At 38.7% G+C, this 25,038-nt stretch overlaps 5 protein-coding genes across 6 annotated transcripts; 3 read left to right on the forward strand and 2 right to left on the reverse strand.

Moving 5' to 3' along the window:
- Positions 1-1,011: 1,011 nt before the first annotated feature.
- LOC117918835 (protein CHAPERONE-LIKE PROTEIN OF POR1, chloroplastic-like) lies at positions 1,012-5,343 on the forward strand. 2 transcript variants are annotated; one of them, XM_034835762.1, is made up of 5 exons: positions 1,012-1,165; positions 2,255-2,438; positions 2,515-2,618; positions 4,208-4,652; positions 4,858-5,343. In XM_034835762.1, exons 2-5 carry the CDS (start codon positions 2,293-2,295, stop codon positions 5,006-5,008), a joined length of 846 nt encoding a protein of 281 aa, XP_034691653.1. In that variant the 5' UTR covers positions 1,012-1,165; positions 2,255-2,292; the 3' UTR covers positions 5,009-5,343. The 2 variants fall into 2 exon arrangements, with proteins under 2 accessions (XP_034691653.1, XP_034691654.1); XM_034835763.1 differs by having other exon boundaries at positions 2,255-2,372.
- A 907-nt stretch (positions 5,344-6,250) lies between these two features.
- Positions 6,251-8,086, forward strand: LOC117918880 (cysteine desulfurase, mitochondrial). The gene has a single exon (XM_034835842.1). It carries the CDS (start codon positions 6,412-6,414, stop codon positions 7,774-7,776), a length of 1,365 nt encoding a protein of 454 aa, XP_034691733.1. The 5' UTR covers positions 6,251-6,411; the 3' UTR covers positions 7,777-8,086.
- An 8,093-nt stretch (positions 8,087-16,179) lies between these two features.
- LOC117917480 (14-3-3-like protein GF14 kappa) lies at positions 16,180-20,187 on the forward strand. The gene is made up of 4 exons (XM_034833776.1): positions 16,180-16,750; positions 18,652-18,774; positions 19,175-19,291; positions 19,862-20,187. The coding sequence occupies exons 1-4, from the start codon at positions 16,250-16,252 to the stop codon at positions 19,880-19,882; spliced, it is 762 nt and encodes a 253-aa protein (XP_034689667.1). The 5' UTR covers positions 16,180-16,249; the 3' UTR covers positions 19,883-20,187.
- A 526-nt stretch (positions 20,188-20,713) lies between these two features.
- Positions 20,714-22,565, reverse strand: LOC117917390 (protein DYAD-like). Its single transcript, XM_034833655.1, has 4 exons — positions 22,443-22,565; positions 22,257-22,340; positions 21,282-21,914; positions 20,714-21,150 (listed from the first exon to the last, which is right to left on the reverse strand). Exons 1-4 carry the CDS (start codon positions 22,563-22,565, stop codon positions 20,929-20,931), a joined length of 1,062 nt encoding a protein of 353 aa, XP_034689546.1. The 3' UTR covers positions 20,714-20,928.
- A 93-nt stretch (positions 22,566-22,658) lies between these two features.
- LOC117917391 (protein DYAD-like) lies at positions 22,659-24,517 on the reverse strand. The gene is made up of 5 exons (XM_034833656.1): positions 24,425-24,517; positions 24,167-24,269; positions 23,920-24,014; positions 23,217-23,827; positions 22,659-23,046 (listed from the first exon to the last, which is right to left on the reverse strand). The coding sequence occupies exons 1-5, from the start codon at positions 24,515-24,517 to the stop codon at positions 22,659-22,661; spliced, it is 1,290 nt and encodes a 429-aa protein (XP_034689547.1).
- Between the last annotated feature and the right edge of the window lie 521 nt (positions 24,518-25,038).

Genomic DNA, 25,038 nt, shown 5'->3' on the forward strand with positions numbered 1-25,038 from the left:
GACTATAATAGAATTTCGAAGATAAATGAAAATCAAACCATAAGCACATATGTCCACCCCATGCTTATGGGATCGGAAGGAAATTCTAAGCCACAAAACAGTATGAGTTCATCAGCCTTATAAAGTCGCAACGATCTCTGATCTGGACTAAAAATTCTGCATCAACCGCAAAACCTAGCTGTCATTTATTTAGGGTTCTGGAAAACCCACTAATGGCACAGTACAAGCCCCCAGCCGTATAAAGCCCTACCGGCTCCAATCTAGTTCAAAACTTGCACACCAACTAAAAACCCTGAATGTTTGTACACTTAGGGTTTTAAGAAAAAGACATTGGTGAACAGAACTACAGAAACCGCATCAGATGGACAAAAAATGTATGCGTAGAGAAAGGTAGGGTTCGGATTATAATAAATGTATAATGCAAAGCACAAACCTGACTGGTTCGAGAGATTGGAGATTGTTTGAAGGGGATAGATGTTGTTTTCCATCGGAGACGATTTGCGAGAGGATTGAAGAGGGTGCGGTGGTGAAGATTAGAGAAAGCGCGAGTAGTGCAGAGCTCCATTGCAGGAGGCTGCGCTGTGCTCAGTACTCAGTAGCAGAGTAGTGAGTGGCGCTCGCTGCTTGCCGTTGGATCAATAGAGGGCTAACGGAGAGTGGGAGACTGAGACATGTTATTGCGTTAAAGCCACTCTTTATAGGGGGTTTTGGCTAGGTTCTATCTTTTCTGGAAATTACAAGCCAGCCCAGGTTTTCTCTAATTTCCTTTTCATTCTTATTTATATATGTAATGAAGAGTATCAAAAGTTAAATTTTTTAAGTCATCCCTAGGATGAAAAAAACATGTGTTACACTGGGCCAAAATATTGAAAAAGGAGACACGTTTGAGGCCCAAACCTGACTAATTAGCTGAGTGGGCCTTTATTCTGAATCACGGCTGCGCTGCGCTCCGGCCCATCCGGACTTGGGTAAGGAAACCGCAAACAAATCCGGAAAGCTTAGAAGCGATGAAGAAAGCAAAGCATTCCTGTGTATAGGGTCGGCATTGTCAGAGTCGGCTCTTGCATTCCCTCACTCCACCCATTCTCTGCGTTTTTGCCAAGCCCAGGGCTGCGATTATCTATAGCAACATAGGTAAAGCCTTCGTTCTCCGTCTCTGAACCAGGTATGTTTTTTCCCGTTTTGCTCGACTTCAATTTTTGCTGCTTTCGTGTTTCAAGTTCATTTTGTTTTCGTATGCAAAATTTAGTGTTAGGATTAACCGGTGAAGATAGCTGAAAGACATTGAGGAGATGTGCCATGAAAATTAACATTTCAATTGGGTAATATGGAAGCAGCTCCATGCCACCATAGAATAGAAATGTAGAAATGAGTTAACTTGTTCTGTTTCGAAAATGCCCTTAGTTTTTCACCTTTTGATGGAGTATTAATTGGTTTACTGGGTCCGATCAGAATGCTGGGAGTTCAGGTAGACCCATTGAATTTCCATGGGATTCCAAACGCAATTGGGTTCTGAAATTCATTAGTTTTGGAACTAAGCATGCTTCCCACTTGGGGTTTCTCGCTAACAATGACAGATATTAGTCAGTTTTTTGGGAGATTGTCTTCCCGAATTGTGATTATTTCCATTTTTCTTCTTCTTATGGGTGTCTTTTGTCCCTCCTTTTTGGCATTCTTCTCTGCTTCACATTAAACTCTTCCTTTCTTATATTGGATATGAAGCAATAATCCAGCATAAAAGAGGTGGTTTCACATTTGGTAAAAGCCTTAAAGCAATCTCCTCTGAGCATTGTCAATTTATGATAAACGATGCAATGAAAATGTGGTTTTCAGAGCTAAGCTTGAACATTGTGTCCATCCCATGGCCAAAGATAACCAACAAATAAGTACTATTGTCCACCAATTAAAAGGCATTAGCCATAAAAAAAAAAAAAAAAATGCGATTGTGGATAGTTGGATTCATTGAATGGGGTTATTTTCTTGGCTTGATTGTTCTTGAGCGAGATTTGTCAAGGACTCAAAATAGTATTACTCATACCCATTTGTGTGTTGTTCCACGGAATTTAGATGCCATGGGCTGATAACTTTTTGAGACATTCTTTCTTCTCATCAAATCACCTTCACAGCAAAGACAAGCCTGTCATAATAATTTCTATTTTCAAGTTTATGAAAATGATTTAAGTTGCCATTTTCTTAATCCAATATCGAATTATCTGTTCGAGTGTCAATTCATATAGCTTGTGTATTAAACCAGGTTTGCAGTGTGACAACAGCCAGCTGTTTGCTTTAGAGATGACTCTGTGTGGATTGGCTAGTAGTCCATCAATATATCGTCTCCGCAAACCTGCACAGGAGCCCTGGTCACTAACCAGGCAAGTTCCTGATTTTCTAAATATTAGGAAATCCAGAGAAAACATGGAGTTATTTGGTCTAGAAAGGTATAGCTTTGATTATCTCCAACCACTGAACTTTCTTGTGGTGTTTAACATATCATTATTTTCTTTCCACATGCAGAAATTATTGGACTGGTTCGATGCGGAGATGTAATATACAAAGAACTCACTTGATCAAGTGTGCAATGGATTCTTCCTACAGCAACATGGCAAATGACCCAACTGGTAAAATTTACTTTCTGCACTATTTCATGCTTGATTGATGTCTCTACTTCATTTCATAATATCTTATTAAAGATGCATATTCAGTTCTTTACCATGCATTTTCATTTGGCCAACCTTTGAGTGGAAGGAAAAGATGATCGTATTAGGTTTCTGTATATGAGATGCATCTTAGAGATGACCATCTTGCGACATTGATTTAGCTATTTCTTTGCTTGCATGGCTAAGAGCTTTATGTTGTTGATGTTCATTTGGCTCAAGTTGAAAATCTAAGGATCTTGTTTGGTAGTATTCCCATTTCCTAAAATGAAAACAGTGTACATGCCCATACACTTGTTTCAGGATTCATTATTTGGTTTTTTCTTTTTTTTCCTTTCTGGTTTTTTTGTTTTGTTTTGGTTGTTTGTTTGTTGTTGTCTTTTTCTTTTTCTTTTTCGTTCTTTCTTTCTTTTTTTTAATTCTTTTTTCTTTTGTTATTTATCAAACTGTGTCATTTTCATTTTTTTTTCCATGCCAAAAACAGTTGTAAAGTAAAGGTGGCCCATAAATGAGTGTGTCTGGATTAAATGAGTGTGTCTGGATATTCGTGGTTAGATTTATTGTTTCTAAGCTTATATGATCCTAAAAGAAACGGTCTTCACATGTGATGCGTTATTTGAATTGGGTTAAAAGATGAAATCTCTTAAGGAGTTGGGAGCCATGCATGCTCAGATAGTCATATTTGTACCCCCTTGTTTTGGAATGACAACTTCTTTCATCAAAATATTTGGAATACCGCTACTGTTCCAACTATTTGTCTCTCTCCACTCATTTAACAAGCAAGACATATGGTTATTGGACAGCCCTGGTTCCATAGCATTAGGTTGATGTTTGAAGAGCTTTGTATTAATGTTGGTTCCAAAACCTTGGTTGGTGTCCTTGTAACGACCCGCACCCAACCGTGTAGATATTGTCCGCTTTGGGCCCAAGGGCTTTCACGGCTTTAAAACACGTCTACTTGGTTAAGAGGAGTCTCTACATATATAGCGTCATGAACTTGCTCCCCTATCTGATGTGGGACATCACAAATACCCCCTCATGCAGACACAACGTCCTTGTTGTGTCCCATGGGATTGCGGGGCCAAATAGACAAACACCCCTTACGGAGCCAAACAAACCCCCACACCGGGGTCGAGGATCGGTTTTGATACCATTTGTGATGACCCACACCCAACCGTGTAGATATCGTCCGCTTTGGGCCCAAGGGGGCTCTCACGGCTTTAAAACGCGTCTACTTGGTTAAGAGGAGTCTCTACATATATAGCGCCAGGAACTTGCTCCCCTATCCGATGTGGGACATCACAGTCCTTATGTAAGACCTAGCTCATCAGATTTTAATCACACTTTCTAGAAGCTACTTCTTAGTACAATATGATCTTCTTTTGCATAACTCATGTTTTTTCTTCTTAGTTTGTTTACTTCTTGAACTTCGCAAATCTTTTTCGGGTTTACTCATTCTGACCAGAGTTTATAATTTTGGTTCACTTGCCAATAGAAAAAATGAGCTGTTTCCATCTCTGAAAATCTCTTTTTAACTATCATTGTAAGTGCAGCCATCTTTCCCAGAATCAATATAAGAGACCCATACAAAAGACTTGGTATTAGCAGGGAGGCTTCTGAAGAAGAAATCCAGGCTGCCAGGAACTTTCTGGTGCAGAAATATGCAGTGCACAAGCCAAGTGTGGAAGCAATTGAGTCTGCCCATGACAAAATAATAATGCAGAAGTTCTATGAGAGGAAGAACCCAAAAATCAACATCAAGAAAAAGGTTAGGGATGTAACTCAGTCCCGTGTTGTCCAGGCTGTTGTGAGCAGATTTCGTACCCCATCTATGAACTTCATCATAAAAACATCAATTGCATTTATAATACTCGGGGCTCTCACTGTTCTCTTTCCAACGGAGGAAGGCCCTACTCTTCAGGTGGCCATTTCCCTGATTGCGACCATATATTTCATATATAATCGACTGAAGAGCAAAATGCGAGCTTTCCTCTATGGGTATGTGCTGTGATATCTATTAGGCCCTTTCATTACTTCACAGATCTTCTAATTCTCCATTCACCAATCACACAATCATCACATTCTCAGGATATCCAAATTAAATTTGACGTTTCTGGTAGCTCCCCTAAGCATTCAGAACTCTGAGTTGTTATAGTGGTAGATATTTCACATCTCTCAAATATTGATTTATTGGTCTGTACAGGGCAGGAGCTTTTATTCTCTCGTGGCTACTGGGAACCTTCTTGATGGTGTCTGTGATTCCACCAATACTTAAAGGGCCTAGGAGTTTGGAAGTGACAACTTCATTGACAACCTATGTGCTTCTCTGGGTTTCTTCTACTTATCTTAAATAGTATTGATTCTTCAAGAAACCCCAATTTTGTTGGTGAACCAGATCTTTTGCGTCCATGGCTGTACAGAGCCGGGCAGTGTCTACATTGGGTTGAATGGGTTTCGAAGATTAGAGCTTTTGGGGAAGAGTGGCTGCTATGTTTTTTTTTTTTTTTTTTTGAAGGATGTGAGACGATAGGGTGAAGAGCACAGAACTGGTAAGGCATGGAGAAAGTAAAACCTGCTCATTCATTTGGAGTTTGTGTAGCGTTCATATGTTCTATGTCTCTTTCAATAGATTTTTCCCCTTTGAACTCATTAATTCATGGTGTTCCTTCAATGGGAACATCTGAGGACATTCGCTTATAAACTTTTCCATCACGAGAGGTAGGAACAGAGAGGGGCAGATCTATTTTTGTGGGGACGGACCATGTACGATGATGGTGGCCCCATCCATTAGTGGGCCTTGTCCATCTACGGCCCACTCCTCCAAAATGTGTTGTGGACCAGTGGAATGTCTAACGACTCTTAACTTGGGCGGGTTAGTGAAGTTGATGGCTAACTCGAACCTAATTTGAATTAACCTCTAACTGCTGGTACTTAACCCAATCTCAATCCAACCTCACTTTTCTAAACTCTTCTTTAAACTGAGGTGAATTTGAGATGGTCATATTAGATTTAGGTTGATCAAATTATATTAAAGTTGGTTGGGTTGATTGAATTGTATAATTTAAAATCCATTTTTTTAATAACTTTTTTTATATGTATTTATATAAAAAAATTTAATTTGTAAATTAGATAAAATTTTAAGATAATAATAAAAAAGTAAAATAAATTTTTATATTTTAGAAAAATAAAAAATATATATATAATATAATATAATTTTATGTTTTTTAATTAAAAATCCAAAAAAAAAATAAATATTATTACATATTAAATCAGATATGCTAAAGCCACTACAAATATGGTTTGTTAGGGGCACTAGAAATCTTCCATCCCATTAAAAAAATCCCATCCAAGAGTGCCCAGCCAAGGAAAACAAGTTGAGGACTTGGAGTGTACGAGTGGAATCTGATTCACACCTCCTATCCTCCACACGCGCTCGGTACACAGAAGTTAAAGCATACTCGCCGGCTTAGTGAGCCAGTTAATCAAAGGGATTTCGGAAAACCTCATATCTTCCTTACATATTTATCGGAAATATTTTAAATTTTACAAAAAACATATGAGAGATATTATTAAAAAGACGGCGTTAGGGTGAGGTTGGGATTGGGAGTAGGGTCAATCAAATTTGGGACTGTCCTTTTGCTATCCTCCACAAGTATTTCGCTGCATCACCATCTTCTCCGTTGCTGAGGCGGTGATAGCCTCCACAAGTATTAACTTACCGTCGCTTCAGATTTCACTTCTCGCTCCAACACACACCATGGCTTCCAGGCTTCATTCTTCCAGACTCTTCAAAACCCTCAAAACTACCAGTCCCATCTGCCGCCTCCGCCACCTTTCTACGGCTACAGCGGCGGCGGCGAAGGAATCGTATGAGGATGCAGATGGGATTAACATGAAAGGGGTTAAAATTTCTGGAAGGCCCCTTTACCTTGATATGCAGGCAACATCCCCTGTGGACCCTAGGGTTCTTGATGCTATGCTTCCGTACTACCTCTCCAGCTTTGGGAATCCTCATTCCCGGACTCATCTCTATGGTTGGGAATCGGATCTCGCTGTGGAGAAGGCTAGGGCGCAGGTGGCGGCGCTAATCAATGCCTCTCCTAAGGAAATTGTCTTCACCTCCGGCGCCACTGAATCCAACAACATCTCCGTCAAAGGCGTCATGCACTTCTACAAGGAGAAGAAGCGCCACGTCATCACTACGCAAACGGAGCACAAGTGTGTTCTTGACTCCTGCCGTCATTTACAGCAGGAAGGTTTCGAGGTCACATACCTTCCCGTAGGGTCTGATGGGATTGTTGATATTGATCTAATGCGGTCCGCGATTAGGCCCGATACAGGGCTCGTGTCGGTGATGACTGTGAATAATGAGATTGGTGTGATTCAGCCGGTTGAAGAAATAGGGAATATATGTAGAGAGTTGGGTGTTCCGTTTCATACTGATGCGGCTCAGGCTTTGGGCAAGATTCCCGTTGATGTGGAGAAGATGAATGTGAGTTTGATGTCTTTGAGTGGGCATAAGATTTATGGGCCCAAGGGAGTTGGGGCCCTGTATATGCGGCGGAGGCCAAGAATTAGGGTTGAGCCGCAGATGAACGGTGGTGGGCAAGAAAGGGGAATTCGCAGTGGGACAGTCCCAACACCGCTGGTTGTGGGAATGGGGGCAGCATGTGAGCTGGCAATGAAGGAAATGGAGTATGATGATAAGCGAATATCTGCTTTGCAAGAAAGGCTGCTTAATGGGATCAAGGCAAAACTTGATGGTGTGGTGGTAAATGGGAGTAAGGAGAAGAGGTATGCTGGGAATTTGAATTTGTCTTTTGCTTATGTTGAAGGGGAGAGTTTGCTAATGGGGCTGAAGGAAGTGGCAGTTTCAAGTGGGAGTGCATGCACAAGTGCAAGTTTGGAGCCCTCATATGTTCTAAGGGCGTTGGGGGTAGATGAGGATATGGCTCATACCTCTATTAGGTTTGGGATTGGGAGGTTTACCACAGAGGCTGAAATTGATAGGGCTGTGGAACTCACGGTGCAGCAGGTGGAGAAATTGAGAGAAATGAGCCCACTTTACGAAATGGTGAAGGAAGGAATTGATATTAAGAGTATACAATGGGCACAACACTGAGATGAAATGTTGTAGTGAGCATGTTACAAGTCCACAAGGCAGTGTTGCATTTGGAATGTATGACCCATAGAAACAAGCCTTTGAGATAAACTATTCAACAGTATGGAGTATCAATGATGCTTCCCGCAGGTTTTCTTTACACTGTGCTTGTACATGCCTTTTTATTATTATTATTATTATTATAACGTTTGGAAGTTTCAAAACTATTAAATTTTGCACTAGATGGCTACCTTGAATAATTGCCTAATGTTTATGTACATTACTTATACCTTCAGTTGGTTGATATCATATTTTAAAACATTCTGCTATAGTTGCCAAATCTACTTTGTTTGACATGCCTTCCATAGTCCAATTATTTTAGTGTGTGATGCAATGGTGGTTTCTACTTTCTCAATATCCATGGTGAACATGCCATATTTGAATACTCTTGGTCACCTGCATGTTATATTCAACAAGATTAATTGCAGTAGTATTAAGGCATTACAAAATCCTAGATCAAACTAAATACTAGAAGGCGGCTTATTACTTCATGACAACCAATGTCATAGGAAACTATATGTTGCATGAAATGAATTAGAAATGGGGAGAGAGAGAGAGAGAGAGAAAGAGAGGGGGGGCGGGGAGGAGAGAGAGAGAGAGGGAGGGAGGGAGGGCAACATGTTCTGTTCTTTGTGTTAGGTCAAAATTTTATACTTTTTTTTGGTAGGGCAACAAGAAGATACATTAAAAGCATCAATAAAAAAAAGTTTGTGTATCCTATGCACACAAGGGGCATACAAGAGGAGCCACCTAGACACAAAAGAAACGACACCAACTACAAGAACAACTAACAACCACTATCCACAATTTAAATTATCAATAAAAGTCCAATAAAGAAACACAATTCTTCCTCAAAGGGATTCTAGATCTTTCCATAATAGACTTGATAAGGGTTTCTTTTAGCTTAACTACTCTTTCCCATGACACACACCAAAAAAATGAAGAGGGGTCATATTGCACTCCCTCTCTCATCTTATGTCTATGCCTTTCACCTTCCAACCTAGAAGGAGCTCTTTCATGGAATCTGGAAATACCCATCGAAGCCTGGGGATGGCTAACAACATATCGTACATCTTTTCTGTCTTTTTGTAATAGATAAGAATGAGGTTTGTAGATTCCCCGCCAGCTTTACAAAGACTGCATTTATTGGTCATCAACCATCCTCTCCTCATAATATCAATGGTTAGGATCTTATCCCACACATCCTCCCAAGCACCAAAAAAAAAAACTCTCATGCCCCAAACAGGGAAGATGACTTGATTCTTATTGTGTAAGGAGTTATAAAAAAATTTCATTTGGAACGTACTCTTCTTCTCCTCCTTCCAAAGTAAGCCATCCTCCCCTAACTTAGCACTCTCACCCTATGGATGAGCTCCATGAATTGCATTACAGCTCCCAACTCCTAATCTTGAATACGTCTTTTGACCAAGAGGGGCCAAGTGCCTTCCCCCTTCCACTTTTTATAGGTAAATCAAAATAGTATTGAAAAGTGCCAAATAGGGGCACACCAAAGTACACACGATGTATATAATGACCGTAAAAAAGTGCCAATAAAAGGAAAAAGAAAACAGAAAACTTATCCATTCCTTGCCACCCATAACTCGACTATTGTTGTATTCCTTGAATAGTTGAGGAAACACCTCTTCAATGGGCACTCACCTATCCATCTATTCAACTGGAATTTGGTTTGGAGGTCACTCCTAACCAAAATAAAGGTCTTATGGCTAAATTTCTCCAATCCACCTTTAATTGCTTTCCATAAACTCATAGCAAAAGCTTTTCTCACTTCTAGAGTACATAAACCCCTTCCACCTCTCCATATTTACGTTGGATTATCTTCCTCCATGTATTGTTGGCTCAAGGGCATATCTCCACAACCATCTACCTAAAAGGGCTTTATTAAGAAAATCCAACTTTCTAATCTCCAAACTACCATCCTTTTTATCTTCACAGGTTGTTCTCTAGTTCACAAGGTGCATTTTTCTCTCTTTAGAATGACTCCCCTCAAGAGATCTCTCTAATGTTCTTCTAGCTTCTACTTTCTTTCATGGGTATTACAAAAGGGACATGAAATATATAGGAAGGCTTGAGAGGGCACTTTTTATTAGGGTCAATCTTTCTCCCTTCAATAAGTATTGATTCTTCCAAGGGGTTAATCTTCTTTCAAGCTTCTCCTCAACTAAATCCCATACCATAAGAGACTTATGAGAAGCACCCAATGGCATCCCAAGATAATGGAAGGGAGGCTCCTAACCTTGCTCTCACTCCCAAACAAAGAAGTCAAAATGTCTAAATCTTCTACTTCACCAATTGAAATTATCTTTCTTTCTTGCATGTTAACTTTCAAACCTAATATGAGCTCAAAATAAAGGACCCAGTAATATTTTAATTGTTGAACATTGGTCCTTAGGAAACAAAGGGTATCATTTGCAAATAAAAGATGGGAGACTTCCACCCCTATACCCCCCTTACCTCAACCTTAAAGCCACTTAAAAAACCTTCTTGAACTATCTTAAAGATTAGGTAATGTAAAGTGTCTATAACTAAAACAAAGCCCCCTTGACTTGAACCTTTATAGCTTGCAAAAAAACTTTGTTGGAGAATCACATTCTCATTGAAGAATTGTAGAATTGAATCCACCTCAACTATCGTAGACCAAAACCCATTTACTTCATGGCTTAATGGAGGAAGTTCCATTTCATGTGATTGTAAGCTTTTTCCAAGTCTAGCTTACTTACCAAGCTTGCTCTAGAGCTTCTTTTTCTCAAATCTATGGTCTCATTAGCAATCAAGGTTGCATCAAGAATTTGTCAGTCCTCCACAAATGCATTCAGATTCTTAGACACCACCTTGGCAATCACCCTTTTTCAATCTATTCACCCTTTTGAATCCACACCAAAACTTTGGCTAGGATTTCGTAGAGGCTTCCAATAAAGCAAATCAACTTGAAGTCCTTAATAACTTCAACCCTCTTTTTAAGGAATAAGAACCCGGAAGGTCGCATCGAGACTCCTCTTGTAAGTTTCCTTTGGGTGGAATTTTTAAAAAAAAATCTTCATCACTTCTTTGCTTATTATCAGCCAACAACATTTCCAAAATGTCATGGAGAAATCATCTGGACTTGGTGCTTATCACCTCCCAACTCTAAAAGAGAGGCCACCACCTCTTCCTCCATGATGGGGCTTTCAAGACATTTACCTATTTGAGTTTTCAATGCGTTTGAATAGATCTCCCTCTAGCTTAGGTCTCCTAGATGGATATTCTCAAAAATGAAATTGAAAATAATTCAAGATTCCACTTTTCAGATTTGCCTCCTCTGAAAACCAAATCCCATTTACTTTAAGCTTGCTTATAACATTGGCTCTCTTGTAGTAGTTGGTTATTCAATGGAAGAACTTCATGTTTTTGTCCCCTTAAGCTATAAAATCCTTGATTTCTGCCTTCATGAAATGCAAGATGTTCTTGTTATCCTTTTTTGGCATGTCATGGGTGCTATACTCTTTGGTTAGAGAGGCCTTTTTAGGATGACATGGCCCTTTTGTGGTTAAAAACAGAAAAAAAGCTTGGCGACCTACTCTTTTATGCATCTTTTGAATAATTTGGAAGGAAAGGAACAAAAGATCGTTGGAATACACGGAGCCATCTAACCAAAGGCTGAAATACATTTTTTTTTTTTTAAATAATCTTTGGTCATGGACTATGATGTTTATAGATGATGGTCCTTTGTCTTTAATTGACTTTGTTGATTGATTGGATTCTTATTAAGGGTGGGTGTAGTTTTTTATAGCCCCTCCATACTTTTGGTTGTGCCTTTGGACAACCATTGTATACTTCCTAAGTGCTTTGGGGCCCTTTTTTTGGCACTTTCTTTTATATAATACTCTTCTATCAAGAATAGAAATGGGACTATATTTACCTTTCTCAATGGGGTGATTTTTCAGACAAATTCGTTATTCCAGAATTTCATTTTCTCCAGAGAAGCCTCTTTCTGAATTGACACTGCCGAAAACCGCTCTGTTCCATTTTTTTGAAGTCACCTTTAAATGCTCGCAATTTCTTCTCAAGCACAAAACTAGCGCTGACCAACTCACTAAAGCCCTCTGCCTTCAACGTATTTCCAAATCATAATAGTTTCTTGCCCTTTCTTTTGATAGGTGTTTAGATGCAGCATCTTGCCCTTTCTGAGCCTCCTACAATCAATCAGGATGGGTTATTGATCAGACATAGGCTTTGGATGTAACAACTGAGACAAAGGAGAAAATGGTTCTGGCATGATTTGTAGCTTCCATCTTGTTCTCCACTCCTCATTAGATAAAGGAGAAGAATATTCACAGGTCATATGCATGTTTAAATAAGAGGAACATAATGTGAATTAGCTAGGAATTTCCTAGGATTTTTCCATATTTCGTTTGCTTACCTGGATGGATAAGAGAGATCCTACATCTGAATGTCCTATGTTTTAGGAGAAAAATCATGCTCCTCAATCATAACCTATATGCAGACCGGGACCAGCATGCCTTATTCTTATATCATAGTCTTGCTTATGGACTTATTAGATGCACCAAAGTTTTGATGTTTTCACTCATTTGCAAGCCAATTTATTCCATTTTTGGATGTGAACTATATATTGTTTGTTGATTATGAAATATGTATGAAGATGTTTGTGTGAGCAATTGCAGTTGTGGCTGAGTTATATGTGTGCAACTGCAATGGACTTCTTTTGTTGCAGGAGCTGTATGGTAATTTGGATTGGATGGTAACAAAAGGTGGACTTTGGGGTAGTCATAAATAGCATCATTGTAATGGTATAGCAATGATAATGAAGTTAATTATTTAAGATAGACCAGTGACAAGAATCAGAAAAAGCTTCCATGAGAAAATCCTGTTTCGTATGTTTGGTTAATGTAGAAAACATGTTGATAGATCAATCCTGTGAGAAGTTACTGATTGTGTTTGGGGATAAGACTCCATTGGGGGTGCTTAAAGGATCTAAAAAGGAAGAAAGGCTTAACAGTATGTAGCTGAGGTTGTGGAAGAGGAACTGATAGCATGCACATGAAATGAGGAGATGACCCCAGATTAGAATGCTCAGCAATACGTGATGCTTAAAGCTGAAACCTTAGCATTTTTGCAAGTAAAATGCTATTCATCACGAGATGTCTTTCTTGGATATCTTTCTTGACATACACAGTGGCATGGAGTATAGTCTTATGCAAAATCAATGGCATTTTTTCCATGTATGTGTTCAGTGTGGCTATTTGACAAGGCTATTCATGCCAAATACTTGGAAAATTATTTTGGTGAAACCTCAACTTATTGCCTAGATTTGCTTGGATGAACTTTTATTTTTGGTAGGTTGGTGCTTCATTTCTGAAAATATGATCATCAAAGCTAATAATTCATCCTGTAGTTGTTCCATGAAATTTATTCTGCATTAGTTTTAAGTGTGTTTATGTCTAGGCATCTGATCCTTTACACCTCGAAATTTTAGAATATAGTGACTCAGCTATAAAGAATTTCGATAGCAGCTATGGACACTTAGACACGATATAATAGTGGAAAAAAGAAAACAATTAGAAATCAATCAAAAGCAAAGTATTGTTGATAAAATCCCTACCCCTCTTTTCTCTTTTATTCTGATTCTTTCTTTCTTATCCTTAAATATTCATATAAAGTTTTACTTCCTACATACTCTTTTTCTTCAATATAATCATTTGTTGACAAAGTTGAAATATTTATATTAAAAAAAAAAAAAAAACCAAAAAGCAAACAAACTAACAAAAAGGGTCAATTAAAATCAGTCAGTCATTTTGAAGCAAAATAGCAGTTTCCAACAAAGATCTCACAAGCATGCCCATGCTGTATTGACACAGGTCAGCTAGGTGAAGTTGGGGAGTCCCAGCATTATCAGAGGTTGAAATAATAGGCTCTTTGATGTTTATTGATTTTTTTGGATATGATAAGTTCATCTGGCCTTTTAGCTTCACTGTTTTTGCTGCCTGTTGATGGATTTCCTCAAAGGAAGTTGTTCTGCTAGCACCATAGTATGTATGTGTCAGTTTGTGCATATAAGCATTTTTCTCTTGTTTGTTTGACTATTTGTTCGTGATGCTAGATTCTGAATTCCAAACTACTTAGGAGAAACTCTCGGGTAACACATTTGACCTGGGATGCTTATCTTTTGGCTGCATAGGTGAAGTTCTAGTTAGTGGCTTTGAATCGCAGGAATTATGAATAATGGTAGGGCTTCAACATTATCTAAAGTAGCATGCATTACATCCATTCATTGTATTGCCAAGGTTCCCAACAGCTCACTCAGTCCTTGCCCCACTTGAATTTAAAAGCCAGTTGTCATGAGCCTCCCAATTGATTCAGGGATGCATTGCAAGAATCATTTTTCAACTTTGCTCTATTGCGATAATCAAGCACTTTGGTAACAATCTTAAAAGGAAATCATCACTCATATTTATATTTTCAAAGATGAAACCGATGTACAACCGCAGTGTGTGTCCTACGAATGCATCCCGAGACGACCATTGTGATGTTACCCCTGCTATTTGCCCTTTACTGATCTCCTTCCACAGCTCAGAATGTTCATCAGCATTGAGATTCTTGATGCCCAGTTGCATCAGTAGTGGGAAGTGGGTGTGTTTTGTCCATAGACCAGGGATGGAGAAATTTCAACGCAATCCGCTGAATTTACAGCACTAAAATACTTAGAAAAAGGAATCCTTGGTCTATTTTTGTTCTCTTGAATAAGAAAAAGGAAATAAGTTTTACAAATTAGAAAATGTTTTCTATTTTTTGTTTTTAAAAACAAAAATAGGGTGTTTTAAAAAATAGAAAATATAATGTTTTTAAAAATATATTTTTTAGTTGTTTTTATTTGTGTTTTTAAAAATTGTTTTAAAATATAATTGTATAAATATGTATTCTGATTAAAAATAAAATATTAGCTATGAAAATTATTTTTAAAATATATTTAAAAATGTTAAAAATAGGTTAAAGATATTTTGGGTCTTTAAACATTTTTTTTATTATACGAAAACGTAAAAAATAAAAAATAAAACAAGTTTAAAAAACTTTTTTTTTTTAAACTATTTTAAAAAATAATTACCAAATCTTTTGATTGTTTCAGTAGTCTACATGATTCCACACTTGACTTTATTCTCATGCTTGACTTTGTTATAAAGTAATATCGATTTTGATAGATATATGAAAAAGCTTAAGTTACATAAGAAATGTTACCTACATATCAAGGTAAAGCGTCCTTTAAGAAATTTTAACCACTTTCATGCTAATCCCATCTAAATCCTCATATGACTCATTCATTGCCACTGTTGTGGCCATAGAAAGGTAGGAGAAAGGTGGGACTGGTAGTTTTGAGGGTTTGGAAAAGTCTTAAAGAAAGAAACTTGGAAGCCAAAAGTATGATAAAGCGAGAAGTGAAATCTAAAGCAATGGTAGTGAAAGCAACGCGATACTTATGAAGGCTATCACCATCTCATCAATGGAGAAGATAGTGATGCAGTGAATCAACATGGCTGGCTTATAGCCTTTGGATTACCAAATATAATAAGTTTCATAATTCATGTCAAGGTTTGAAATGTGGGGAAATTTTGCCAATATAAGAGTGAAAAATCAGATATTGATGGGCCTTGAAAATGAAATGCAGGTAAAAACTTCAAATGAGGGAAATTTATGCAAAAATTAAGGACTATTGGTGATTAATTGGTTATGACCGATACAATTACAACCCATAAAATGGTCTATGGCTTTAAAAAAACAATGGTATTTCATGGAAAAAAATGGAAATGCCATATTATTATTGTCAAGTAATATTTAATGTACTTTAATAATGTAATTATCTTACAAAATTTATATTGATTTTTAACAAGATATTATTATTGAATGTAAAAAAAATTATATTATACCTATATCAATTTTTTTTAATAAAATAATTTTAAAATATTTACTATAATTTTTTTATTTTTTTAAAGAATTTTTTTTAATATTTTCATTAGTTTTAATTAACTTTTATATGTTATCTCAAAAAATCCATCATATTATCAGTATTTTTGATATATTCAAATATATATGTAAAATTAAATTACGATATATTCGGAAAAATGGACATTTTGTTAAAAATTTTAAAAATTCCAATGGGAACGGGAGAGCCACTTTTTGTGAAATGGTCAAAGATACGATTCAAATGCCATCGCAGCCGCTATTTGTGTCTCTGGTGGTCCCTACATGGTATCCCATGAAACTTACTAAAATGCCCTTGGAAAGCGAGTGATTCACCTGGAAGTACCGAAAGAAAAGGATATGTGACAAATCAAAAAGCCATTTTCCAAGCTGGTTCAAAAGCGCATACCTGACACTTGACACTCGATACTCATTCTCATCTCTCTCTCTCCCAGCAGTTGTTGCAATGGCGCCGCCGTCAGTCCCAGAAACCCTAACCAGAGAGCAGTACGTGTATATGGCGAAACTCGCCGAGCAGGCCGAGCGTTACGAGGAGATGGCGAAGTTCATGGAGAAGCTCGTCTTCGATTCCACCCCCGTCGGCGAGCTCACCGTCGAGGAGCGCAACCTCCTCTCCGTCGCCTACAAGAACGTCATCGGCGCGCTCCGCGCCGCCTGGAGGATCGTGTCGTCAATAGAGCAGAAGGAGGAGGGGCGCCAGAACGATGATCACGTGTCTCTCGTCAAGGACTACAGATCCACGGTGGAGTCAGAGCTCTCAGAGGTCTGCGCTAATATATTGAAACTGATCGAGTCGCATCTCATACCTTCGGCTTCGTCCAGTGAGTCCAAGGTGTTTTTTCTGAAGATGAAGGGGGATTATCATCGGTATCTGGCGGAATTTAAGTTTGGAAATGAGAGGAAAGAAGCCGCCGAGTTTACTATGCTCGCCTACAAGGCTGCTCAGGTATTTCTTGAGTTTTTCGTATCACTCTGTAATATTTACCGGTGCATTATTTTTGGAATTCAGGACTGCTATATGGTTAAAGCTGGTATTGCAATTGGACTGGGGATATGCAACATGGGAAACATTGAGGAACACTCCTATTTTCTGTAGGACTTTGTTTATTGGAGGAACAGAATCGATCCGTAACATATTTTTGTCTTTATTTTTGAAATTTGGAAGTCTAGATATAACTCTTTAACCGTGTCTCTAGAAAGCCAGGTGAAGATATGATATGGTGTTCTAGGAATTTGCTACAATAGGAAGTTGCAAAGAAGTGTTTGTTTGGAATCAGTTACAGGCCTATCTTGATGATAAAAACAATGGTGATAATATTTCTATTACAAACTTCCATTCAGTAAAAGCGTCCTTGGATGCACCAATTAATATGCCGGCGACGGATTTGAAATTGATGAATAAAAATCATATCAAGTGATAGGTGACTTAGAAAGGTTCCCTAAAATTTTTTTGTGTATGAATTTCCATGTGAGTTAGAAATGTGCTTACTCCTTTACTTACCTGCTAAGGTCAAATGAAACTTTTTTTGGATGCCTGGTGAAACTATGGATAGTAGTACAAAACTGTAGCTGAAACCTTAATGTTTTTTTGGGTATTTTGCCTAAAACGTTTTAACCTCTGTCTAAACTATTTTCTTGCGGAGGAACAAGTGACTCTTTCAAATATAGTTGACCTAGGTCAAGTCTGAGCTATCATAGGTTTTTGATGGTTTATTGAAGTTCTTGGACTCACATCTTGTATAACCAACTTTAGCAAGTGGGTTGGAAGTGGTTGGGAGTGTTTTATATGGAGATCAAGGGAGATTATCTTTAGTATCTGGAAAAATTGGTTCGGGGTGAAAGGACCATGCTTGCCTAGAAGGTAATATGTTGTATTTAAGGTCTAGGTTGATTTGACAGGGCTAATACAACATATTACCTTCTTGGCAAGCAGAGTGTGTTACAAAATAACATATTATATGGAGATAATATGTGCAGAGTGTGTTATTTTGTAAATGTGGGATTAGCAAACAGTAAGGATTTCAATTGCAGTTTGTTGATGTATTAGATTAGGTTGACAATTTTGTTCAATTATTGCATGACACATCATACATTTCATAAAATCTAGCATTCTAGATTGAGGGGATACATGTGATCTCATAGACATTATTCTAACCTAGCACTTAGCTTTCAAGATCTTTCAAGAATCCTCTTAGAAGTCCTTTTGGTGGAAAGCTGTGGTGCATCAAATTGCTTGCCTCAATACAGTGTTGAGGTGATCCATTAAAGAGCACCAAGTGCTGCATCACAAACCTTAGAGAAGAGTGTGAGTATTGACCAATATAAAATCTTGGGGAGTAAGTGCATCCAGACCATGTAAAACTATATATCTTCTTTTCATATTTAGTAGATTTATTCTATGGCTATTTGATCCATGCTTTTATACATCTGTAGAGTTTCTAGGAGACTCCATAGATGTTTTTTCCACATATATCTAGAGTCAATATGTGCTGATTGTCTTTCTATCATCTCTAATTGACTTAATTGTTAATTTAGAGAACCTGGATATAAAATTTAAATTCGGTATATAAATAGCTTGGACTACCTATTCACCCCTCTTTAGGTAGTTTCATAATCAAGAATGAACTTACAAAGTTATTTAGGTGGGAGATTATGGAATTAGAGGTACATGAAGGACCCACGGGAAGACTGTCTTTTCTGTTTTCTGGAAGAATTTGTATCTTTGCAATGTTGAGTTTCCTTCTATATTTTCTTCTAATCCTTTATGAGTTCATCACTGCCCATCAAGCCTAAGAGTTTTATTTAAGGCTGTTTTTATTTACTTATATATTTATCGTTGGCTCGTAGGATATTGCACATGCTGATCTTTCTCCAACACATCCCATAAGGTTGGGGCTGGCACTCAACTTCTCAGTGTTTTACTATGAGATTCTTAATTCGTCAGAGAAAGCTTGTAGCATGGCCAAACAGGTTTGCTTCATCATTTCTGCTGCTAGCTGTTCACATTCAAGTTCTTTTTTATGGCCTACATGTCTAATAATGAGTGCAACACCCCTTGCATTATAAAGAATTTATTCATGTGGAGATGATCAAAATTCTTTCTGTGATCCAAATTTGAGTCCATATCCATGTCCTCACTGAAAATTTTCCAAGTAACGTTTATTTCTTGAAATTTGGCCATACAAGTTATTTTCAACGGGACAAAGTATTAACATGGAAATGCCTTGGTTCTGGGTGCTGATCGCTACTCATAATGAGGCTCTGATCAGTTCTACTGTAGGCTGATGTAGTATATTAGATTTGATGTAATTTGAGATCTTATGTCTCTGGTCACTGTTGATTTCTTCTCACTCTTTCTACATAAATACAGGCCTTTGAGGAAGCCATTGCTGAGCTGGACACATTGGGTGAAGACTCCTACAAGGACAGTACTCTCATCATGCAACTTCTCAGGGACAATCTCACTCTTTGGTCTTCAGATATGCAGGTCAGTCCAACTTAAACATAGGATGTAAGTCCATAAAATCAAATCCATAAGTAAAGGGAGCACATTAGAAAAGAAGAATGAGACTTGGAAGAGCCTCTTTCTTAATTTTTAAAATGATGCCAACTGCTATGAAATAATCAATGAAAAACAGAGTCGATTTGTCTTATGCTTTGTGAACAAAAAGGAGAACACACATTCTTAAGTGGCATATAAACCGTCTTTCTCTCTCTCTCTCTCTCTCTTCTTTTTTTTTTCTTTTTTTCCTTTATCGTAGTAAATATTATTTTGTGAGCCAACAATGTTAGATTGGGGATTATCATAGCTGATTATGAAGCCGGTCATGGTTCTAGTATTTGTTTTAGATTAATGCCCTATCCTCTGGATCCATTATCTGAATTGGTTCTCCTTTCAGACACAAACCAGAATTGCCCCTGATTTTCCAAAATATTACCCTCCTGTCATGTTGTCAATTAGAAAACCAATTAGGAAAGGTAATCAGTTTTCTTTGTTTTATGGTGGATCCAAATTCTTCAGAATTTGACTAAATTACAATTATGTTGGTGTTTGCAGGAGCAGTTAGATGAGATTTAAGCTAATGGATTGCTATGCTCCTTGAGGGAGGTGGGCTTGAATGTCATTATTTATCTGTAATCTGCACATATGACCGATCAGATGTTTTCTCGTATAAATAGCATGAACTATGATGATTCTAATGTTAAAACTTGCGCTGGTTTTTAATTTCCTAATGATTTCAGTTGTTTCACCATGTGCCTTAACATTGGGACCAGTAGCACAACTTCAAGGAATATATCAAGTGCCTATTTCAAATTAACTACTAAGGGGGAAGTAGAAAGGCTGAAAATAAATTACCTAGTCATGGGACTGTATTATGATTATCAACTTCCAAAGTCATATTTGTGGATTGTGAGTGGGTGATTTAGCCAACATACTGTTGTCACTTGGTTGTTTTCAATTAAGGTGGTTTATGAAAGGGTTATTTGGAAGATGTCATTGTTTGAATTGCTTCTGAAAACTCCCTTCTCCATTTGAATTGTATTCCTGTTGCTGTCACTAGCACCATCTTCCTCCAACATGATGAGATGGGCTAGAGTAAATAATAGAGAAGAATTAAGATAAATATGGAGCTTTCTGGAAACCTAATTATACATGGAAAAGCCTTGTGTTACTATGCCAAATTGGTTTTGTTGGTTCTGACTCTTTGAAGTTGAAAAAATCAGTGTTTTAAAGGCGTGATTTGATGGCGTTGGATGAAAGGTGATCATTATTTAAGAAGCTTGTGCTACAGCAAGGCAAGTGTCCATGATCGGGCCAAAAGGCTATTTCTGAGAGCAGTTTCGTACAGAATATTAGAGTCCAGTCTCCAATTTGTAGGCCTTCAAAGCCATCTCCAATCGACATATATATCAAGTAAAAGTGGCCATATAGTTTCATGGTATTCTCTCCTGTTCAGTATACATATTTCCAAATCCAAGTTACAGATTTGTAAGGTAGTGCCTTGTTTACAAGTCGGGGCAAGTATGGGTTCTCATTCATACATCCAGTTTATATTTACTGTAATAAGTCTCTACTAGTGATGGGTGTGAAATCAAAAGACCACTTACAAAAGTGGTAATGAGCTAATTCCGGTGTGAGTTATCCATTGAGTTGGGACTAGACAAAGCCAGCCAGGTCCCCATTCCCATGGCCAAGCATGTGTTGGAGGTGGAGGTGGAGGTGGAGGTGCTGGAGTTGGAGTATCCCCTTCGCTGCTGCCACTGGTGAGAGTATCCTGTGAAATTCTTCGATTCAGGTCCTGCCAAATCCTCCCATGGATTCACCACATCCTTCCCAATTTTACCCTGTAACAGGGTAAATAACAGTTGTTCATTAAGAAATTTTCAATATATATGAGAAGTTGGCAGAGCATCATAACGAAAGAGAGTCGGTTTGAACAAAAATGAGGAACAGACTTGGGGAAAAAAATGCTTACACGTGGCAAAACATCAGTGATGGTGGGAGTATGATTTGGTTGATAGAGGCCAGACACGGAAGCAGAGGTCCCGCGAGATCCATTGTTGGTGGAAGCAGTAACTGAAGGGGGTTCGTTGAGGTTGATGAGGGTGGTAGTGTGATGAGGTGTGAGGTTGACGTGGCGCTTCTCAGCCAAGGGTTTGACAGGGGAGATGGGTTGTGATAGCGGCAGCGGCGGCGGTGGTGGTAGTGGTAGTGGTAGTGGTAGTGGTGGTGAGGTGGAGGAAGAGACAGACGGAGGAGTGGGGAGCGCCAGGAGGTCTTCCACCTGGACCACAACCTGAGGGGACACAGCCATGCTGCTTGGCCACAGGAATGTTCCCTGTGGCTTGCATAACCTGAAACCGCTCTTCAGTCTCTGTATTTTTGCTGCTTTTTCTTCTGACTTGCCAACTCCCACGTTTTTTCCTTCTTCATCGCCTGCTCTTGGGTCCGCCACTCCTTTTTCTTTTTCTCCTTTTCTTTTCATCCTTCCTCCCTCCGCTTTTGCACCACTCCCTGCTACTGATACTGCCGACCCTATCGCCATTCCTTGTGATTCTGACTTCTTCTCTGGTTCTTCCACAGTGGAAGTTAGCTCTCCCATCTCTTCCTGCAATCCATACATGCCATATCATCATCAATATTTTTAATTCCATTAATTAATAATACATTTATCAGACCTCCACCACGCATGTTTCACCTAGACAACAATAGGTCAGGGTGACAATATGAAACAACTAGTGGAGTGCCACCGGATTTATCTCATAAGCAACCCAACTTTTACCAAAGCCACATTCAACAATTTACTGAACAATTAGCATCTACGATGTAAATACTTACAATTTGTGTTATGGGATGCGGAACTGATTGTGTGTAAGAGAATATGCCCAATATTAGTTCTAAACTTATACAAATAAATCATTTGTATTGTATTATATATATTCTTGATTACCTCCATTCCCTTCAAAGAACATGAAATTTTGGATAGTTGTTCATCGATTTTAGCTTTCATCTTCACCAAGTCTTGATGCATCTTCTGTCAAACGTACAGGTACGACACTAATAATGTTAATAATAAAGAACCAAAAAACTTAATTAATTAAGATAAAGTAAATAAAAGAACATTTTCAAGAGTCACCTTTAATGAGTGCAATGAATCTGCATGACGGACGACCAAGTTCTCATCATGCATAATAGAAGAATCTTTGCCTGCCGTTACCCATCCTTCTTCATGTCGCTTCTTCGATACCAACTCATCCATAACTCTACTTATACAAGAAATTTAAAGAAAAAAAAGATTAATTAGACTCTAAATATGAAGTTAAATTTGTGATGAGGCATACATATCATTTAATCACCTCTTCATTTGGGCCATCTCTTGTTTGAGCCGCTTTAACTCCTTAGCACAGACGGGGTCTTGAGTAGGGCTATCACCAGGCTTCCACCCTAGTGGTGGGGTCCAGTAGGGATCTTGCACCCCAGCCTCACGTCTGATACTAACTAAATCAGCACTTTCTAACCAATACTCCATTGCCCCATCCGCATTGTGACGCCGTCGGAATCTCTCAGCACCACCTGGAGCCACCTTCCCTGCCATATGTTTCAACAGGTGGTCTAATAAACCCGTGTCACCAATCTTTTTGCGAGCTTCTTGTCTTAATTCTGGTCGTAGAATTGGGTTGCCAAACACCGCACCTTTAGCTTTTAGTATCTTTAACATATTCTCTTCCGCGATTTTATACCTTCATAATTAAGCATGCATGTTTACGTCTAGGGGGAAAAAATCAATAAAAATGAGAAATAATTGAATTTTCATGATATTTCTCAAGATCCCGACACACAAAATAAAATCGGAAATTCAGTCTCCGAAACATGTAAAAGTAAATCAGACATGGAAATTATATGCATGTACCTTTCCGCAGACCATCTATCCTTGGAGTTCTTTAGTATTCTTCCAGTGTAACCACTGCTTCGCTGTTGCTTTTCACGTTTAGCTTTTTGAGTACGATTGAAAGTATGCCGCTTTCTCTTCCGGCTCCCCCTTGTCTCTGGCATGTCAAATTTAGCAGCGTCTTCCGTCTCTTCCTCATCTCCTTTCTCTTCTTCCTTAACTTCACTTGTCAGATGTTCCGAGTTGTCCTCAAAATATCGGCTGATGAACCTAACTTTCCGGCGCATACCCCACTTCACTAGCCCTTCACATTTTAGCTCAGACCAGCACATACCCTTCTTAGATGTCAAATCTCCCAACTCACCATCACTTGCTGGGATGGAGATTTTCTCAGTTTCTAGCTGCTGCACTGACCAGAAGCTGGGTAAATTTCTTTGCTCAGAAAATTCGTCAGTTGGGATCTGCCGGGAAAGCACTTGGCCCGCGATATTCAACCCCATTTCCCACTTCTCATCCAGTGCAGGGTACATTTTTCCGTTCACTTCCCCACCGGCTTTGTCCCTGAAGTGTTCGCGGATCGACAGCCTGCTTGGAAACCTCACTGACACGTTATGTTCAGTCTTCTCACTCACCTGAAACAACGAAAAGAATTCAAAAATCACAGCTCATGCACCGCCAAACAAATTATTCATTGACATTATCCAATGGTTTCTGGATTTCTCACCATGACAACGCGACAAGGATAGAGTTGAGACGGTGAATCAGGAGGCAACCTCGAGTGATCGATTTCGTAGAAAGAACCCACTTCCTCCATTTCCTCTGAAATTTCCATTCCAGACAGGAAAGGAAAAACAAAAGAACCAGGAAGAGTTTAGGTTAGAGTAGGGGGAGCATTTGGGATATAAATTGGAGATAGGGAGAGAATCAGCTGGAGACGCGGAAGCAGAGTGGCAGAGAAGATCTTCTCATACCATTGGATGTGCTGCTGCGTAGTACATGTCTAGCTAAAGATGGGCTTTGTTGTGCCTCCACCACCTCCAAGCTTTTCTGCTGCCTTTCTATCTCCATCATTTCCTGCAAAAATAAATAAATAAATAAAAACAAAATAAAAGTAGTGAACCAACTCCCACTACTCTACTCACACAGAATATCCACTGCATACAATAACCAACAGTGTCGTCTCCTTTTAGCTATAGCCTCAACAGAATAAACCCTAATTATAGGGCTACCAACACGACCACATCTCCCACGCTCTCCTCCCCACGTGTCGCCACTGCATTGATTTGGTGAGGGGGCGTGGAGCTGTAGTGCGCGTGTCCCATGGAGTAACAGAAAAAAAAAAAGGAGTTTTCTGTTCTGATATGGGCCATGCGTGAGAATGACGGGTTTAGAGAGAGAAAGAGGAGAGAGAAACTTTTGTTTGGTTTTCCTGTAATGGCAAGAGCAGCATTCCCATGATCAAGATAAGAAAACACGTAGAATGAAATTGAATATGAAAGCGAGTGATTTTGGACGAAAAACGTCGCATCAAAAATGGCGTTTTTTTTTTTCTTTCTTTTTTTTGGTGTGTTTTGGTAGTGATGGAGCTGTCTGTGGCTTTAGGGTTCCGAGAAAGTCTGAGAGATGTGAGAGATGTCTGAGCTACGTATAGTAAAGAATTAAGTGTTGCAGCTGACTGAGAAGAGGGTGCCTGAGACGAACATGGCAAAGAAAAATCACGAGCAGGCAACGATGAAGATTGAAGTTGCAGAGGATTGAGGCCGAAAAACTTTAAAAGAAAAAAGCAAGCGAAGAACAAGAACACAGAAAATGCAGAAAGTATAAGCGAAAAAGAAGGTTTGTT

Source organism: Vitis riparia, chromosome 7 (genome assembly GCF_004353265.1).
Source record: "Vitis riparia cultivar Riparia Gloire de Montpellier isolate 1030 chromosome 7, EGFV_Vit.rip_1.0, whole genome shotgun sequence".
In the NCBI taxonomy this organism is placed as follows: Eukaryota; Viridiplantae; Streptophyta; class Magnoliopsida; order Vitales; family Vitaceae; genus Vitis; species Vitis riparia.

Coding starts and splice junctions, on each gene's coding strand:
- LOC117918835 (XM_034835762.1), top strand. CDS start 2,293: ATGACTCTGTGTGGATTGGCTAGTAGTCCATCAATATATCGTCTCCGC. Junction 2,619..4,207: donor CATGGCAAATGACCCAACTG/GTAAAATTTACT, acceptor TTGTAAGTGCAG/CCATCTTTCCCAGAATCAAT. Junction 4,653..4,857: donor ATGCGAGCTTTCCTCTATGG/GTATGTGCTGTG, acceptor TGGTCTGTACAG/GGCAGGAGCTTTTATTCTCT.
- LOC117918880 (XM_034835842.1), top strand. CDS start 6,412: ATGGCTTCCAGGCTTCATTCTTCCAGACTCTTCAAAACCCTCAAAACT.
- LOC117917480 (XM_034833776.1), top strand. CDS start 16,250: ATGGCGCCGCCGTCAGTCCCAGAAACCCTAACCAGAGAGCAGTACGTG. Junction 16,751..18,651: donor TCGCCTACAAGGCTGCTCAG/GTATTTCTTGAG, acceptor GTTGGCTCGTAG/GATATTGCACATGCTGATCT. Junction 19,292..19,861: donor TTTGGTCTTCAGATATGCAG/GTCAGTCCAACT, acceptor TGGTGTTTGCAG/GAGCAGTTAGATGAGATTTA.
- LOC117917390 (XM_034833655.1), bottom strand. CDS start 22,565: ATGGATGAGTTGGTATCGAAGAAGCGACATGAAGAAGGATGGGTAACG. Junction 21,915..22,256: donor GTTCTTTGAAGGGAATGGAG/GTAATCAAGAAT, acceptor TATGGATTGCAG/GAAGAGATGGGAGAGCTAAC. Junction 21,151..21,281: donor TCACTGATGTTTTGCCACGT/GTAAGCATTTTT, acceptor ACCCTGTTACAG/GGTAAAATTGGGAAGGATGT.
- LOC117917391 (XM_034833656.1), bottom strand. CDS start 24,517: ATGGGACACGCGCACTACAGCTCCACGCCCCCTCACCAAATCAATGCA. Junction 24,270..24,424: donor TGGGAGATGTGGTCGTGTTG/GTAGCCCTATAA, acceptor TTATTTTTGCAG/GAAATGATGGAGATAGAAAG. Junction 23,047..23,216: donor GATAGATGGTCTGCGGAAAG/GTACATGCATAT, acceptor TTAATTATGAAG/GTATAAAATCGCGGAAGAGA.